Source organism: Eublepharis macularius, chromosome 4, assembly GCF_028583425.1.
Source record: "Eublepharis macularius isolate TG4126 chromosome 4, MPM_Emac_v1.0, whole genome shotgun sequence".
NCBI classification, from domain to species: domain Eukaryota; kingdom Metazoa; phylum Chordata; class Lepidosauria; order Squamata; family Eublepharidae; genus Eublepharis; species Eublepharis macularius.
Genome location: NC_072793.1, coordinates 187404190 through 187422889, shown reverse-complemented (window position 1 = coordinate 187422889; position 18700 = coordinate 187404190). Strand labels below are relative to the sequence as shown.

General features: G+C 53.6%; 2 protein-coding genes across 4 annotated transcripts in view; both read left to right on the top strand.

Annotated features, from left to right (window-relative positions):
- Nucleotides 1–18700, top strand: part of LOC129328463 (zinc finger protein 420-like) — a 262738-nt gene that overhangs the window by 204352 nt on the left and 39686 nt on the right. The window lies entirely within an intron of this gene.
- LOC129328441 (zinc finger BED domain-containing protein 4-like) lies at nucleotides 5577–12927 on the top strand. Of its 2 annotated transcripts, none has more exons than XM_054977507.1 (5): nucleotides 5577–5626; nucleotides 5801–5887; nucleotides 6671–7170; nucleotides 7343–7385; nucleotides 9937–12927. In XM_054977507.1, exons 3-5 carry the CDS (start codon nucleotides 6769–6771, stop codon nucleotides 12609–12611), a joined length of 3120 nt encoding a protein of 1039 aa, XP_054833482.1. In that variant the 5' UTR covers nucleotides 5577–5626; nucleotides 5801–5887; nucleotides 6671–6768; the 3' UTR covers nucleotides 12612–12927. The 2 variants fall into 2 exon arrangements, with proteins under 2 accessions (XP_054833482.1, XP_054833481.1); XM_054977506.1 differs by having other exon boundaries at nucleotides 9934–12927.

Below are 18700 nucleotides of genomic sequence, written 5' to 3'. Positions count from 1 at the left end.
CCCATTTTTGTGGCCTAGATGTAATACTGTGCACTTGTCTTTGTTGAATTGCATCCTATTCACAGCAGGACAGGTGGCAATGCCCACCCCAGCACTTCCCACACCCCACATTAACCTAGCTAATATTAGGAGTGGAGCAGGTGGCAGTGCCCACTTCTGCCTTAACTCAGCTGTTATTAGGAGCAGAGTAGGTGGCCATGCCTGTCCAATGCCTTAACCCAACTGGTATTATTAGCCGGGCAGGTGGTAATGGCCACCCCCCAAACCAAGCTGGTCTTGGGAGCGGGGCAGGTGGCAATGCCCACCCCCCCCTTCAGCTATTTGGGATCAGGAGCGGAGCAGGTGGCAATGCCCACCCCCGCCTTACTCAACTGGTATTAGAAGCAGAGCAGGTGGCAATGCCCTCCCCTGGCAATTCCCCTCCCCCCCACCTTAACCCAGCTGACATTAGGAGAGGACCAGATGGGAATGCCCCCCCCCACCTTAACCCAGCTGGTATTAGGAGTGGAGCAGGTGGCAATGCCCTCTCCCCGCCATAATGCAGCAGGTATTAGGAATGGATCAGGTGACAATGCCCACTCCCCCTCACCCAGCTGAGATCAGGAATAGCAGAAGACAGTGCCCTCCCCAGTTCACCCAGCTGGGATCAGGCACCAAGCAGGCAGCAATGCCCGTCCCCCTTCAACCTGCCAGAATCATGAGCAGAGCAAGTGGCAATACCCGCATCTCCTTCACCCATCTGGTATTAGGAGCAGAGTAGGTGGCAATGCCCACCCCTCACCTTAACCCAGTTGGTATTAGTAGCAGAGTAAGTGGAAATGACTGCTCCCTTCACCCAGATGGGATTAGGAGCAGAGCAGGTGGCAGTGGCCGCCCCAGCCATCACCCTGTTGGGATCAGGAGTGGAGCAGGTGGCAGTGCCCACCCCATGCTTTCACTTGGCTAGGATCAGGTGCAGAGCAGGAGGCAATACCTTTCTTCCCTTCCCATCCAGGATAAAGAGACGCAGATCTCCTCTCACGCGTCACTCTCTGGGTTAGATTGAATGAGTTAGCTGCAGGTGTGCCACAAGTCCCTGAGGAAGTCGTTTTGACGAAAGCTAGGGCTGTCAGTGGCTGTATTTCTCCTATAACACCTTGTTAAGATCATGTGAGGCACCTGTAAAAAGAAACCACATTACAAATACCAGCACAGGAATTTTCATTCTTCACCCAAGGAGTTTACCTTGTTCTAAGAAGAAACAGGAATGGGGTTGGTAGTCCCCTGCGGTTAAGAATGTGCTTTGGAGACACTGGAGACACTTTAATAAGAGACATTTGAAGGAACTGTGTTGTAACATGATATGTATTAGTACTGTAGTACAATGAATGTAGCATTGTGATGTGACTGTATTGTTTGCACATCATATTCTTTTTCACATTGATAAAGTTTGTTAATCACAACGTGCGATATCTGTGTGTGTTAACACATTGTTGCTATTGTCTGTAAACAGGTATCAGGCTTGTTTTGCTTATCTATTAGGATAAAGAGCGGAGCAGGTGGCAATGCCCACCCCCTTCAATCTACCGGAACAAGTCACTGAGCAGGTAGTCATGTCCACCGCCGCCTTAAGCCAGCTGGTATTAGGAGTGGAGCAGGTGGCAATGCTCACCCCCACTTTAACACAGCTGGTATTAGTAGCAGAGCAGATGGCGATGCCCGCCCCTGACACCTTGCTGGGATCAGGAGCAGAGCAGGTGGCGATGCCCCCCCCCCCGCCATAACCCAGTTGGGATTAGAAGTGGAGCAGGTGGCAACGTCCGCCTCACACCTTCATCTGGCTGGGATCAGGCGCAGACCAAGAGGCAATGCCCTTCTTCCCTTCACCCAGCCAGAATAAGGAGCAGAGCAGGTGGCAATACTCACTCCCTTCAACCTACCAGAATAAGGTACTGAGCAGGCAGCCATACCCACCCCCCTTCACCCATCTGCAATCAGGCATGGAGCTGGAGGCAATGCCTGTTTCCCATTCACCCAGCTGGGATCAGGAGCGGAGCAGATCGCAATGCCCGGCCCCCTTTACCCAGCCTGTATCAGGCGTGGAGCAGATAGCAAAGCCCACCCACTCCTTCACGTGGCCGAGGTCATGCATGGAGGAGGTGGCAATGCCCGCTCCCTCCTTCACTGGCCAGGATCAGTGACGGAGGAGGAGGGAATGCCTGTCTATCCACCCTCCCCTTTCTAGAGCCCGTTGTATTTTTTCCTACAACGGGCTTTGTTGCTAGTTATTAGAACATATATGAATGGCCAGTACAGGAGTCTTTAAGCCCAGGGCGAGGCTGTGCTCAAAACAGCCAGTAAAAACCATACGGGAACAGCAGGAGGGAGGGAAACTGTTTGCCCTCTGAGCTTTTGAGTGTGTGTGTGTGGGGAGAGAGAGAGAGATCTGGAGTTCCTGTTGGAGGAGATTGGCAAGGCGAGGACACCCATCCACTTCCTGCTTGCCCACCTGGGGAGTTTTAAAGGAGCTGTTGGAATGACTGGAAATTAGCGGGATTTTAAAGCAACTTTTGTGAAGAGTTAAAAGATCCCTGAAAGCAAAACATGAACAGCCAAGGAAGACCCTCCTATTCTGCTTATGATGGAAGAGGTCAAAGTCTTCCTCTTGGTGGGTTGGGGTGTGTGATTTCCCCCCAGGGTGTGGGATGAGGATGGGATTTGGGGTTGTGGAAAAGGAGAGAGCAGGTGCAGGAGGGGTCTGGAGGAAGACCTGAGGGAGCTGGGAAGGGGGCTTAAGGGCTAGGAAAGGAACTTCGATGCTCGAGCCTTGGAAGACCTGGCCAAAGTTCTTTCCGGCCTCTTCCGAAGGGCACCTCTTCCCCCAAATTGAACAGGATCGAGTTTCACAAGAGAAGATGGTGGGGAAAGTCCACTTCCATGGGCATGAGATTGGCACTGCATACCACCTGAAACTAACTAACATAGTTGTGAGGATAAAATGGACGATGCAAGAATGATGCAAGCCACCTTGTGTCTCCATTGAGGGTGGGGGGAGTTGGGTTTAAATGTAGGTAAATAAATAAATGTCTGCCAGGGGACAGGCAAGTACCTGCCCCCAAAAGGTTCAAATCTGCCAGAGGAATCTGAAATTTAACATCTCACTTGCCAAAACAATACCTTAATGGCTTGTCCGCAGGTGCAACAATGAATTGGAAAAGGTGTGACATGATTACCTGAGATGGGCTATAGGTAAAAGTATTGCTGAAAGAGTCCTGGGGGTGTTGACCATAAGGTTGCCAGCCTCCAGGTGGTGGCTGGAGATCTCCCAGAATTACAACTGGTCTCCAGGCCACAGAGATCAGTTCACCTGGAGAAAATGGCTACTTTGGGAGGTGGACTCTATGGAATTATGCCATGCCACAATCCTTTCCCTCCCCAAACCCCTCTTTCTCCAGGTTTCTCCAGGGTTCACCCCCCAGATCTCCAGGAATTTCCCAACTTAGAGCTGGCAACCCTAGCTGACCACCTATTGTTTTTGCCTCTTCCTCTCTCATGCTGGCAGACTCCCCCCTCCCCCTTGTTGCAAAGATAGCCAGGATCCTGACCTGGTGCTTTGCCCAATGATTTACACCCCACGACGTGGAGAACCTTGAAGAGGAAAAACCTTCATATCATGAAATAAGGGGGAACAGAGCTTCAAGAAGTGGAAACACTCTGCGCCCACCCAGATATGGCAGGGAGGGTCTTTTCATACCTTTCTTCTTCTTCTTCAGACAGAGGCTCTGTTCTGAGAAAAACTCACCCCTTTTCATTTCTGTGCCCTCCTGGGACCTTCTCCTTATCTCTCTAGTTCAAACAGGTTCTTGTTTACAGCTACTGCCTTGCTGTCTAATTTGTTCTCTTCTATCGTTATACATTTGAAGGTAAAGCAACTAACCTGCTTTGTATTTCAAGCTAACACACAAAACCAACTATCTGGAGTAAACCATATATAAACCAAGCTAGCAAGAAGAAATCGCTGTTTTTTTGCTCACCCCACCATGGGAAAAAGTAAAAAGGAATATCTATGCGGATCCTCTGATTTTCTGAACAGAACACCAGGGCCGGATCGAGGGGGGCAGGGGGGGTAGTCTGCCCCCAGCGAGGGGACGCCAGGAGCAGCTGCCAGCTGCCGGGAGAACGCAGGCGGCAGTGTGGGCAGCCTCGCAGCCTACTATGCTGTCTTTCGCCTGCCCTGCAGGACAGGGTGCGTGTGGCAAGCCGGCCACCCCCTGTCCTGCGCGGCAGGCGAATGGCGCGGGCGGTCTCACAGTCCCCCATGCTGCCTTTTGCCTGCCCTGCAGGACAGGGCGTGCACGGCAAGCCGGCCGCACCCTGTCCTGCAGGGCAGGCGAAAGGCAGCGCAGGAGGCTGCGACGCCGCCCGCGTCATTTGCCTACAGGGAGGCGAATGGTGCGGGCGGCTTCCCAGCCCTGCACGCTGCCTCTGCTGCTCTGCCCTGTGTGATGCCATCACTGAAATGATGTCATTACGCAGCGCTGGGAGCGCTCATGTGCTGTGCAGATGTGCGAAGGGTTGGACTAGGATTGCCCTGGGTGCCGGCAACCCTAGATCCGGCCCTGCAGAACACCCCCAAACCCAGCATCAAATCACCTTATAAAACATGGATCCGGCCCTTTGGGGTGCCTTCAGGGTGCAAAGACGTGGCTCCAAGACAGGGACCTCCGCGAAATCGCATCATTTCCCCACTGGAACTAAACCAGACCAGCAGGATGCGGCACCTCGTGCCGTGGTCAAGAGGAAGCACCCCCCAAATGCCATGTCCGCTGCTTTGTGGCACCACCATGCAGCAAAAACATGGAGATTCCTGGATCCTCATTCCTTCCAGATTTTTACATGCGGGACCCTGCAAACTCTTCGTGGTATCACTCGACATGTCCTGGAAAATTCCTTGGGATCCATGAGGATCTGCGCTTTGGAATCAAATTGTGGCGCTCTTGCAGTGTCCCAAAGTGGTGGGTGTGGGATTTTTCTGGTCCATCCTGTGGCTATAGATACAACATGTGGTTCAATGGAGAGCTTTGTGTAATCCCATATAAAAATCCTGAGGATCCATTTTCATTTATGTTATCCTTGACTATCCATGCTTTGGAATTACGTGTTTGCCCCGTGGCAGGGCCATGAAGCAGTGGGAGTGTGATTTTTGTGGGGCAATCTGTGGCTATGGGCATGATCTGTGATTGGATGGTAAGTTGGGGGCCCCCACAGCCATGCAAAAATCCGGAGGTTGCATAAAGAGCGCCTTGAATGAATGTTTTTGTGCAATGACAGCGCCCCGAAGTGGTGGGTGAGCGATTATCACTGTGATGCCTCCAGGCTGAGAAAGGACCTGCAACGGGGGACGGTGGTTTTCTTTTGTTTCAATGTCGAAATCCTCCCTCTGGCAGGGCGAAGGCAGAAGCTGGTCCTTTTCTCTTTCTGGTTGAGTCCTCTGAAGGGTTAAAGGGAAGGAGCCTCCATTCCTAGAGGGGCCAGGAGAGAGAAGGGTTCCCAGCTTGCTTCAGTCACTTCCTGTCCCAGGGTTCCAGTTGTGTGTTGTTGGGCGGAGGGGAGAGGAGGCAGCGCCTGAGGACTTTCTGCAAAAGGGGTAAGTCGTGCAATAATCTCCCCTTTGCAAAGCGCCTCTCTGCAGTGGCCTGGATTGACCAGAGGGCTCCCACCCAGCCTTCCTGTTCTTGCAGTTCTGGGATAGCAAACTTGGGCTTTGGGAGGGTTCCCCTCTTCACTCTGTTGTGCACTGAAGGTCCCATTCTGCCTACAGACTCAGAACATCTCTTCTTTGCCAGCAAATCTGCTGTCTTTCTGGGTGACTTCTGCAGCCTGGCTCACTTCAGTTGCCTTTGTTAAGGTAAGATCTTTGGCTTTCAGAATCGCCCCCCCCCCCTGAATTCATGGACTCCTGCCCCCCCCATCCCTTCTGAATGTGCCAGCAAGCCCTGGGAAGTCACATGTCGGACTTGGGCGTCTCTGATCAGCCACAGAACTCAAAAGATCTCTGCCAGGCTTCGCTTTCCTGTATGTCAAAGAATCTGACTGAGGCTGCTTAAAAAACACATTGGAATGAAAGATTAAAAGTTATTAATTAAAAATCAAAGCTCAATTCCTTATTTTAAATGGCCCCCTTCCAAAAACTCATTTTTATTCTTCTTCCAATGTGTTAACTTACTGAGAATTCTCCTATGCGCAGTTAGTGGAAAAATATCAATCATTTCCAAATTCAGTTCTCTTTCCTCTTCCTTGGCATCTCCGTCGCTCTGCTGGTTTCCATGAAGAAGTCAAACCTTCTCCAGTTTTCCTGCCATATGAACAGAGAGATCTAGCATCTCAGGGACTCTCGGTTACACCTTCCTACTTCTGGGCCACTCTTTCTAACTTCACAGCTACTTTGCAAATACACACACCACTCTCGACACCCCATAATGTTCTCCGGCTTCTGAACGCTGCAAGAATCTTTAGTTTGTAGATTAGCCGTGTTTTTATGAAGCAGAGCAGAGCCTTCCCTTCATGCTGTGATGAAGCTCCTCTTCACTTGCTCCGTTCCGTGAGCTTTTGTGAGTCAAGGGCCGCCTCTTTAGATGCAGGTGTCCAGATATATATATATAAGTCCCACCAATCAGGCTTCTCATTGCAGGAGGTCATAGATCCGGCACTTGCCTTTACAGAAGAATCCGGCAGAGGAGGAAGGCGATCCACACGTCTAGCTGGAGGCTGTCTGGAGAGGAAGGGAGGATGTGGGCTGAAGAGCCAGATTCAGTTGGTCCAGAAGTAAGAAAAGGCCCTGATGCCATCAAGGCTGAGAACAGAAGGGAACTGTGGGAAGAAAGAATGCAGAAGGGACTAGGAGAGAATTGTCCCCCTTCAGATGTGCAGCAGTTCAGGCACTTCTGCTACCAGGAGGCCGAAGGGCCCCGGGAGGTCTGCAGCCGTCTCCACCAACTTTGTCACCAGTGGCTAAAGCCAGAAAGGCACAGCAAGAAGGAGATCCTGGACCTGGTGGTCTTGGAGCAATTCCTGGCTATCTTGCCTCCAGAGATCCAGAGCTGGGTCAGGGAATACGAGCCGGAGACCAGTTCCCAGGCAGTGATCCTGGCAGAAGGGTTCCTCCTGAGCCAGGCAGAGCAGGACCAGCAGGTGAGAGGGACACACCTGGGGAGTATTTGGGGCACAAGATATGACGGATTCCCCCCAAAATCCATATGGATTACCCCAACATTTTTAGAAGCCCCCCCCCCCGAGCCTTTTCCCTGTTCCCTTTCTCAACAGTCTCCCCTTTCTGGGATCCCCATTTCTGTTTCATCTGCAGGAAAAGATCACGCAGGATCCTTACCACGGAGCAGCTTTTCCAGGTAAGATCAGGGGGGGCTTCGTTGCCCCTGGGTGTCCTCCTTGTGTGTAGGTGGGCTGCTTTTATTCCCCCCTCCCCTGGCCAGTCTGGGAAAGATGCCCACTCCAGCTTCTCAGTATAGAAATGTCCATTTGGGGAAGTAAAAGCCTAGAACTAGTTTAAAATCAGTGCAAAATAATTGAAAGAGGAGTGATTTAGGCCGTACCGCATCTCCAGTTATATGACCTGCATTTGAGGGTGACATGGTTAACCAGATGGTCAATGACTTTGTAAAAAATGCCAGTGGGTTTGTGGTTGCAGATAAAGAAAAATTGTAGGGGTTTATAATTTAACACTGATAATGTTGTGAGTATTCACTCTACGTATGGGAGAAAATATGATTAAAACATCTCCGGCCCACCTCCCCTCTGGTGCCAGCAGGACGGGCGTTGAGAACAAAGCTGCCTCCAAACTCAAAAACTGACCGTTAAGGCAAATAATGTTAAAAATTGGGCCTTGGTCCAAAAGAAAGAGCAATAAAATTATAAACCTTGAGGAGATCTTACTCAGGCTGATGACTCTGGGGGACTTTAGCGTCGGAACAGTTCAGGGTTTCATGGCCTCCATCACACCTGACGGGCCTGTCTCAGGTAATAGCAGGCCCCACCTCCTGCGCGGGGCAGACCCTCAAGCTGGTGATTTGCTCTGGCCAGGAGGAAGGAGATCTGAGGGTGGGGTGGGGGATTGAAAATGGCCCCCCCCTTGTTGTGGAGTCCGTGACGGTAGCACAGGCCAGGTTGGCCTAGACACTGTCTTCAGACGGAAGCGATTGAACCAATGAAACACCACCCAGTTGTAAGATAATTCGTTTACTAATTATTGAATAAAATACTGGCTTAGAAAGCATGCGTACAGGATACAAAAACAATAAAGCTAGCATCTAAACATGCTTGACAGAAGTGCGGAGTTTCCAGGCCTCGAAGCAGGATTGTAAATCCAAGCGGCCGCGTGACACGAGGACTTGAGACTCTGCAGCTAAACCAGCACTGCCCGTCCCCCAGGAGCCGAGAAGAGGGAATGTTACTCGGCCAGGTCAGCTTAGGGTGCCTCAGCTTCCCTTCTTAGCAGTCTCAGGGTACCTGGCACAGATACCAGGCTCTGAATTGTCTCTCAGAACAGGACCATTCTTTTCCTGGCCAGTGCTTTCCCAAAGATTTTGCCAAGCAAGCTTGGCAAGACTCTCGGCATCGGTTAGGCCCAAAGCAGCCCTGTTTTCCATAGCGGCATTACCAGGGAAAGGGCTGCTCTGCAAAGAGAAAGGGGGTGGCACAGAGCGACAGCTGATGGCACTGGAAGGACAGTCGGGCTGGTCCAGAGACAGCTCTGGTGCACCACCGACTCCAGGTGAAGCGCCGCTTCTTGTGGGAGGCAGGAAGGCTCCCCCCTTCTGAGGAGATGCAAGAGTTGCAGCTGCCTCTTTTCCTGCTGGTGGGGAAATCGAGGTAAATTGGGAGAATGAACTTTCACTCTCCTGGGTGGCTTCTTGAAGTTACTAGACCCCAACAAGGAGTTCTTCTCTCTCCAGCCCTTTCCCTCTTTCTCCTTTTTACAACTTGGATTTGCTCTCTGCTGTCACTGTCTGGCTTGCAGACCGTCAATGGATAACCCACTTTTGGTAGGAGAATCAGCCCCCACAGGTGCAGGGCTGGCCCTCAGCTGCCAGCCTGCCCTAGGCAACTTCCCTGGGCACCAGTTGGAGGGCACAAGTCAGCTCTGTGCCTCTCACGCCAGTTGCCCAGTCACCATCACTGCCACGCCTGGCTGCCCGTCTATCACATTTAAGGACTGTCTCAGGCAGCCAGTGGGGATCCTGCTTACTAATTCCCTCCCTCAGGTGGAGGTGGTGGGGGCAGGGGGCCCTCTTCTTCTCTGCCATCCCTCGCTGCTTGCCTCCCTGCAACCTGGCAGGGGGTTCAGAGGGCAGGGGTCGAGGGCACAAAACCACTTGAGCCAGCCCCGAGCCAATGGGGAGGCATTTCCAAGGAAGCAACCATTCTGCTGTGAGGTCAAAGCAAGAGGTTATTGGACCTAGAGGACTCGGATTTCAGGAATAGTAAACTCTGTTTTAAAGATTATATTCTCTTTCTAGCTGTCCACCTCTCTTCAGACGCTCTCTTGTGTATGTTAAAGCATGAGTATCTGACCCTCCCTCTCAAAGGGTGAACTTCTCCCCACAAGCCCCCCCCAGCCACCCCCCCCTCCAAGTTTACCCAGGCAGGAAAAGAGAAACTTAAAACCACTCGGTCACTTTGAGGCAAGAAGTCTCCATTGCATATTCTCTTTTGTCCTTCTGGGCAATGTTCATAACTGTACAATTGGCAGCTCTTCCAACATAGCTTGGAATTTAGAAGGAATTGAGAAAGAGAGCAGGAGAACTAGCTACAGATAGTGAGATCTTAACACCTGAGTGTACACAGAGTGCAAAAATCAGCATTGTAAAGCCAAGAACACTTTGACAGAGATAGGTAGGCCAGTGTCCTATGATCACACCGGGCTTCTCTTTCTTTCAGCAGGAGGCACGTGGCAGTCGGCAGATGAAAAATCTGAGCTTCCGGTAACGGGAAAAGGAGACATGTGTTTAAATGTGAAAGAGAATGCTGAATATTGTGATGGTCCAAAGAAGGAGGAGGGAATACAGCCGCCTGAGAGGAGGAATACTTCTGGTCTTTTACAGCATGATGGTTCTCATGAAATTCCTCAACTTCAAGAAAAGTACAAACAAGTCAATAGAAATGAGTGCCCAGCAAGTGGGACGAAATTCCCTGAAAAATCGGATATTAATATAGACTGGGAAAAGCCATATAAATGCCTGGAGTGTGGAAAAACCTTCAGTCATAGTGAACGCTTCACTTCCCCTGAAACAATTCACACAGGGGAAAAGCCATATAAATGCCTGGAGTGTGGACTTTTGGAGGAGGTGGAGGGAACTCAGGGTGCATCGGGGGGTCTTGGAGAAATATCCAGCTCCTCCACATACCAACCTCTTGGGGCTGCCCCTGACCCGGCTTGCAGTCCACCGCTCACTCCGTCCTCCTGGCCCAGCCCCACACCTCAGCAGTTCCGTCCTCTTGACCCACCAACTCTCAATCGCCGTTTCAATCCCACACTTTGGAAGCACTTCCTAATCCTCCCCAATGACCCCTGTTCAGCGGTTTGCCGGGCCTGCAATGCTCTGGTGCGTAGGGGCTTGGACCCCAAGCACCTGTCATCCAGTGTCCTCCGCAGGCATCTGCAGACGTATCACCCAAGTCTGTTGCCTGCAGAGCAAGGAGTACCATCCAGCAGGGGGATGAAGAGGGCTTCTGAGCAGGGAGAAGGGGGAGGGGAATGGGAGTCCACCCCGAGGAAGAAAACGCACAATGAGGGTGCTGTGGGTGGGAGTGGAACTTCCAGGCAGGCTACCCTTCAGGAGGTTGTCCCTTCGGAGTCATCTATGCGAAGCAAAAAATTCAGGGGGAGGGCGCAGGAGGCGGGTACTCGTATACTGTCTGAGATGATAGCTCTGGACGGACTACCTTTGTCCGTGTTGGAGGGTGTGGGCTTTCGCCGGGCGCTGCGTTATTTTGCCCCCTGGTTCACAATGCCCTCGCAGCGGACCGTTGGCCGACGAGTCTTGCCTGCGCTCAACAACTGTGTGGCAGAGATGATCAGGAACCAGTTGGCCAAAGCACAAGGGCGGCCCGTGCACTTTACGGCGAACCTGTGGAGCAGCCATCAGCATAGCTTCCTCGCCCTCACTGCCCACTGGTGGCAACCGGAGGATCTCTGGACCACCAGGGTAAAATCACGGCCCCGGGAGGAGGGGCCAACCCTGCCACCGGGCTACAGAGTGGTTCTGCTCCAGGCACGGTGGATGGAAGAGGACCACACAGGGAGTAACGTTGCTGCTGTGATCAAGGCTGGACTGAGGGAGTGGGCACCCGCAGGCGATGTTGTCCGTGGCTACATGGTCACGGACACCAGTAGAAACATGGAGGCAGCCCTGAAAGCCGTGTCCCTTGAGGGCATTGTCTGCCTGGCGCACAAGCTGCACCTGGTCATGAGGGATGCTCTTGGGCTGGGTAGCACCATCAAGCCCACCTGGGACCAGGGAACACTGGACACGCGCACCTTGTTGGACAGTTGCCGGCGTCTGGCTGCCCACTTTTCCAGCTGCATTAATTCTTCTCGCAAGCTGCATGAGAGGCAGGGGGAGGAGGGGAATCCCGAGCACCAGCTCTTGGAAGACATGCCCACCCGTTGGAACTCCACATACGTAATGATCGCTCGTCTGGTGGAGCAAAGAAACATGGTGCAGGATATCATGTCCTCTGTGCCCATTTTGCAGGGGAAAGAGAAGCTCAGCATTAGCTCCATAGACTGGCTGGCCCTCTCCCAAATGGTCCGTGTCCTGAAGCCTTTTCAGGACACTACCGATTTCCTCTGCTCCTACACGACCAGCCTGGGGCAAGCCATCCCCCTAATCCGCGGGTTGGACCGGGCGCTGGCCAAAGAACTGGAGCAGGGGGAAGCTCTGCTCCCCAGCGTCAGGGACTTGGTGAGGAGGTTGCAGGCAGGCATGGCCACCCGCTTGCATCCTCTCTGCCAAGAGGGGGTGTACAGACTGGCCTGCATCTGTGACCCCCGTATAAAGGGCAGCATAGCCATGCGGAATGCTGAACTCCAGCAATGGAAGCAGGACCTCTGTGGAGAGATACGGAGGTTCCAGGCAAAACGATCTGGCCAGAGGGAAGAGGGCATGGAAGAGGGATTGTTGGCGGAGGAGGAGGCAGATCAGCCCAGTGCTCCAGGCGATGAGAGCCCACCCAACAAGGACCCCCTCCTCTACTGGTCCTCAGTGGTGAGCTGGGAGGTTGGCGTCATCGGGGAGGCCAAGCATGCCCTTGTGGAGGACTCGGTGGAGGTGATGGTGCGAGAATACCTCGCTGAGCCTCCCGAGCCCCCTGACTCCAATCCCCTGGAGTACTGGGTATGCAAAGCTGCCATCTGGCCAGACTTGTCATCTGTGGCCATGAACCTCCTCTCCTGCCCACCCACCAGTGTCCAGAGCGAGCAGGTATTCTCCCACCTGGCAGACCTTCTCCGTGCCCGCTGCTCACGACTGGACCCAGCCCTAGTGGATCAATTGGCCTTCGTAAAAGTCAACCTCCCCCTGCTGGGCTACCCCTCACTGGACCTTAAGCATTGAAGATCCAGGAATCCCCCCCTTGGAACCTTTGCCCCCTCCCACCAGCAGCTGTCTGCGGGTATCAGGGCTCTGACCCCATCCCAGTCTCTGTGGCTCCTCTTTACAGCACTTGTCCCGGCTGGGAAGTGTTGGGATATAGGCTGCAAGGTCTGATACTCGTTCATTATGGGCTTAATGTGTTTACCTAGGGTGCTGTTTTTTGTATTGACCTGGAAGGGAAACCTGGCAGAGAGCCAATGGCCTTATCTCAATGAAAGCCCGGGAAACTGAGAAACTATTATTGGTCAGTAGCTCAGGTGATTTCCTTTCTAGGGTCAAGGAGGATCTCCGTTACTAGCATGACCTAAGTTTGTACTCTGCAGCCGCAAGATGTAGGGGATCCATTTCTTTTGTTTTGTAGCAACCCCGTGTACTTTTTTTTTAAAGTAAACTTTTCTTAAAAAGCGAACGAGCATCTGACTATTGCTTTCAGATACATTGCAACTCTGAATTTAAACTATTTTTAACCCCTTTTCCCAAAGGTAGGTGCTTGGGTGGTTGATCCGGCTCTAACCCCACCCCAGTCTCTACGGCGCCGCCAGCCTCAGGGGCCAAGCCAAGTGGGTTCACGGTGCTGCCTTGTCAACCACAACTTCCAGGTGCGAATGTGTCCCCCCCCCCCCCAAGGGGAATCGCCGCTTACCTAGAGGGGGATTGTCCTCCCCTTCTGTCCCTTATCTTTTCCAGGTGCGAATGCACACACACTCACACAACCAGCTGAACTGGGGTATTTTAACTTCCTTCGTCATGGGTCCTCCTGGACTCGGTCGCCTGTAGCTGGATTCATTTCAGGAATGATTCTGAACCTTCTCTCAACATCCCAACCGCTTGATGGTGCATCTTCCCACATAACTCCCACACTCCGTCACCTATTTAACCCCCTCCTTGCTGGTGGAAGACTTCCCTCACGGCCACCCCGTCAGTGAGGTGGGTTTTGGTGGACAGGAGGTGGGGAGTTCCCTGCAAGGGGAATGTAAGTCTCCTTCCCCCTCGTCCACCAATGCCAGCCATCCCCGGCTGCATCCCAACAGCAGGAGTCGGTTGTTCAGAGCTGGGTTTTGACCCTGCCCCAGTCCCTGTCCCTTTCCCAGACTCGGGGGACTAATGTCTCAGTGAGTAAAGGCTGTGGCCCACCTCCTGTCCATGCCAGGTGTGAGTATACCCCCCCACCCCCCCACGCTAGGAGCTCGTCTCCCCCAGGGGAAGGAAAAGGGGCAGGCTGTTGACCACCTCCCGGGCCAGCAAGCAAGGGGTGGCCGCCATCAAAACCCACATCACCAGGTGGCTGCCTCCCAGGCACACACACCCCCAACCCACAGCCCGTCATCCTCACGCAGCCGACCACCCAGGTCACAACTGAGGACCAGCAGGCATCCTGCAACTGCTGGGAACCCTGCACCCTGTATGTTGCAGGAGTTGGGGCTCTGCACCAATATTCTGACTTGTCAGGGTTCAGTCCATCTGAATTCTCTCTCCCACTCTGGCAGCCTCACTATAGGGGCAGGATCCTTATTGCAGCAACTGCACTCCATGCATGCCTGCTGGTCCTCAGTTGTGACATGGGTGGTCGGCTGCGTGAGGATGACGGGCTGTGGGTTGGTGTGTGTGTGTGCTGCACTCCCCCTGGTGCCTGGGAGGCAGCCACCTGGTGACAGAGAGGTAGTGGAGAGGCATCTGGCTGCACTGGATGAATACAAATCCCCTGGGCCGGATGGGGTGCACCCAAGAGTGCTGAAAGAACTTTCCAGAGAACTTGCAGAACCCCTGTCCATCATCTTCAAGGCCTCCTGGAGGACTGGGGATGTGCCACAAAATTGGAGAAGAGCGAATGTTATCCCAATCTTTAAGAAAGGGAGGAAGGATGACCCGGGAAACTACAGGCCAGTCAGTCTGACTTCTGTTGCTGGGAAGATATAACAGATTTTAAAGGAATCAATCTGTAAGCATCTGAAGGACCGCTCAGTGATCCGGGGAAGTCAGCATGGTTTTGTTCCTAACAGATCCTGCCAGACCAACCTAGTTTCCTTCTTTGATCGAGTGACCAGCTTACTGGATCGGGGGAACTCTGTTGACGTGATTTATCTGGATTTCAGTAAAGCTTTTGATAAGGTCCCCCATGACATTCTGATGGGCAAACTGGAAGACTGTGAAGTAGACTATAGGACAGTTTGGTGGATAGGGAACTGGTTGGAGGACCGCACTCAAAGAGTGGTAGTCAACGGCGTTTCATCAGATTGGAGGGAGGTGTCCAGTGGGGTGCCGCAGGGCTCGGTTTTGGGCCCGGTACTTTTCAATATTTTTATCAATGATCTGGATGAAGGAGTGGAAGGGCTGCTCATTAAATTTGCTGATGATACCAAATTGGGAGCGATAGCAAACACCCAAGAAGATGGAATTAAAACTCAACAAGACCTGAATACTCTGGAGAAGTGGGCAGCTGTGAATAGGATGCAATTCAACAAAGACAAGTGCACAGTATTACATCTGGGCCACAAAAATGAGAAGCACAAATACTGGATGGGGGATACACTTCTGGGCAGTAGTATATGTGAAAGGGATCTTGGGGTAAGAGTGGACTGTAAACTGAATATGAGCAGTCAGTGTGACGCGGTGGCAAAAAAGGCTAATTCAATCCTGGGTTGTATCAAAGGGGCCATAGCGTCGAAATCGCAGGAGGTCATAGCCCCTCTCTATACTGCCTTGGTCAGGCCACACCTGGAGTATTGTGTGCAGTTCTGGAGGCCTCACTTCAAAAACGATGTGGACAAAATCGAGAGGGTGCAGAGGAGAGCGACGAGGATGATCAGGGGTCTGGAGACTGAGTCCTACGAGGAAAGGCTGAGGGCCTTGGGAATGTTTAGTTTGGAGAAGAGGAGGTTGAGGGGGGACATGATTGCTCTCTTTAAATATTTGAAAGGCTGTCATTTGGAGGAGGGCAAAGAGCTGTTCCAGTTGGCAGCAGAGGGTAGGACGCGAAGCAATGGGCTAAAACTACATGCACAAAGGTACCGACTGGATATTAGGAAGAACTTTTTCATGGTCAGAGTAGTTCAAAAGTGGAATCAGCTGCCTAGGGAGGTGGTGAGCTCTCCCTCACTGGCAGTTTTCAAGAAGAGGCTGGATGAATATTTGTCAGAGATGCTTTAGGCTGATCCTGCACTGGGCAGGGGGTTGGACTAGATGGTCTGTATGGCCCAACTCTATGATTCTATGATTCTAAGTAGAAAGTTAGCACAACAGGTAGGCCTGGGCTACTCACTTTCTCCTTCATGTGCTGATTTTCTGCTTGCAGGGACTGGGGTTTTGCTTGGGGATACCTCATCCTCTCTCTCTCACACACCCTCCCCCCCCCACACACAGACCCTGAGTTGCCATGGCAAAGTCCCCCATTACAGAACCAGAACTTCTGCCCCTCTCCAAAGCTTCCCTTCCTAGGAACCCTTCACTTGGAGGCCGACTGAACACTGCTGCAGCCGCTCTCAGGTTTCACTTCCTCACCCCCAAGCCAAACTCCGCCTTTGGCGAAATGAAAGAGAAAAACAGGCCTCAATCCAGGAGATGGTGCTCACCCCCAGTGAAGCAAAAAACTCCCCCTAAATCCACTTTGGCATTACAATTGCCAACTCCAAGTCAGGAAGACTTGCGGGTAGAACCTGGGGTGGCCAGGGTTTGGGCCGAAGAGGGACCCCAGTGGGCTGTTAAGCCATAGAGCCCACCCTCCAGAGCAGCCATTTCCTCCAGGGGAACTGATCTCAATTGTCTGGAAATCAGCTGTACTGGGAGCTCTCCAGGCCCAATCCTGGAGGTTAGCTACCCTATCTGGCATCCAGGAAGCTGCTCAGCAGGACCAGGGAGTGCTGAGGCTGTGGGAGAAGCCTAGAGCTGGAGGACTTGAGCCCTGGCCCCTGGGCAGGATGAGGGCCTGGCCTGTCTGCCCTCCTCCTCTCTGCAGTCATTTGCATGTCTGGGCTGCCCTTCAGACCACAGCAAAGAGCCTCCAGAAGGCAAACGGAGACTGAACATGGTTTAGTTACAGAGACAATGAAAGCGCCCCCCCCTTCCCTGCCCCGTGTGCATCTCACCTCCCTCCATGAACTAACTAGCAAGAAGCTTTAGTCAAGCCAGGGACCTAAGACTTATTAGAATATATATGAATGGCCAATGCGGGGCTCTTTCAGCCCAGGGGGAGGCCGTGCTCAAAACAGCCAGTGAAAACCATACTGGAACAGCAGGAGGGAGGGAAACTGTTTGCCCTCTGAGCTTTCGAGTGTGTGGGGGGGGGGGGAGAGAGAGAGAGAGCTGGAGTTCCTGTTGGAGGAGATTGGCAAGGCGAGGTCACCCATCCGCTTCCTGCTTGCCCACCTGGGGAGTTTTAAAGGAGCTGTTGTGGAATGACTGGAAGTTAGAAAGCGGGATTTTAAAGATACTTTTGTGAAGAGTTAAAAGATCCCTGAAAGCAAAACATGAACAGCCAAGGAAGACCCTCCTATTCTGCTTATGACGGAAGAGGTCAAAGTCTTCCTCTTTTGGGCTGGGGTGTGTGTGATTTCCTCCCCCCCCCCTTTGGAGCCTGTCCTGTTCCTTCTCTGTCCTCCACCTGTGGGGCTGCCCACCCAACAAAAGAGGGGAAACTCCTGAGGCCGCTACAGCCGGGTGCCCCGTGGACTCAATGGCCTCTGTGGGCTACTGGAGGTGGCTACCCTGCAGGGTTGGTGTGATCTCCCCCATTACGTGGGGGGGGGCATTCCTCCCTGCAGGGCAGATATCTAAAGTGCTTTTTTGGAGACACACACAAACACACCCACCTGAAGCAGCAAGGTCTTCCACCTCAGCAAAGAGACGAAGGGCTAAACTGGGCCTCCTTTCCACTTCAACCAGCCTGCAACTAGCCCCTACATGGCCTCAGCCGATCACACCCCATCCACAGCAGAGAAGGGCTGTTCAACCCCCGCGAGGCCAGCCGGGTCATTACAAGCGGAGCATTTGCGCAGTCCTAGAGAGGCAGGGGGCAGGGGCCCCCTCCCCAATATCCTCTGAGTTTCCCAGGCTGCTGCTTGAATGTCTGGGAAGGATCTGGTGAGCCAGAGGGGCTTTGGGGCAGAAGGGGTAGGAATGGAGGGGGGCACCGCAAGACCCCAGCATTGGGGAAGCGGGGGGGGCAGCCCCTCTCCTGCCAGTGGGCCCCCCCCCAAAGCCTCAGAGAGAACCGCTTGCCCACGAGGTCCCTGCGGAGGGTGGAGGGCATGACCCGAACCCAGCACGGCTGCAGACTGGAAGGGGCCCCGGTGGTTTCGGGAGAGGCAGCTGCAGGAGGGAGGGAAGGGGCGTGGGGGGTGAGGGTGGGATTTGGGGCAGGGGGGAAGGAGAGAGCAGGTGCCGGAGGGGGCTGGAGGGAGACCCGAGGGAGCTGGGAAGGGGGCTTAAGGGCGAGGACAGGCGCTTCGGTGCTCGGGCCCTGCAAGAGCTGGCCCAGGCGCTCTTCCCCCAAATCGGACAGGATCGAGTTTTACAAAGAAAACACGGTGGGGAAAGTCCCCTTCCACGGGCACGAGGCTGGCGCTGCATCCCAACATCCCCTGGCCCCACCGGGAGAACGGGGTTCCCAAACCCCAGCATGGGCAGGGCAGAGTCCCAAGGGGGAGGGGTTCCCATCCCCCCCCCGGCCCCTGCCCCAGTCCTGACTGGTGCGCCAAAGGGATGCCGCGTCCCCCGCTCGGCCCCCTCCCGCGAGAAGCAGAGAGGGAGCAAACCCAGCCCGCGCAAGAGGCAGCTGCCTTGCGCCCACGCGGCCCCTTCGGGCAGCAGGCCGGGTGGGAGCACGGCAAGGCTGGCGCTGGGGGGAGCCAATGGGAGGACGCTGAGGGGGGACAGGGCCAACCAGGCAGCAGGTGCCCCTAAGTCCCGCCCTCTGAGGTTTTGGAGGGAAAATGGTGAGGGAAGGTGGGCAGTCCCTGAATGAGTCTCAGACGAGTACTGCAGAGAGCCAATGGGAGGACTGGGAAAGCAGAACAGGCCAGTCAGGAAGCAAGAGTCACTAAGCCACGCCCTCT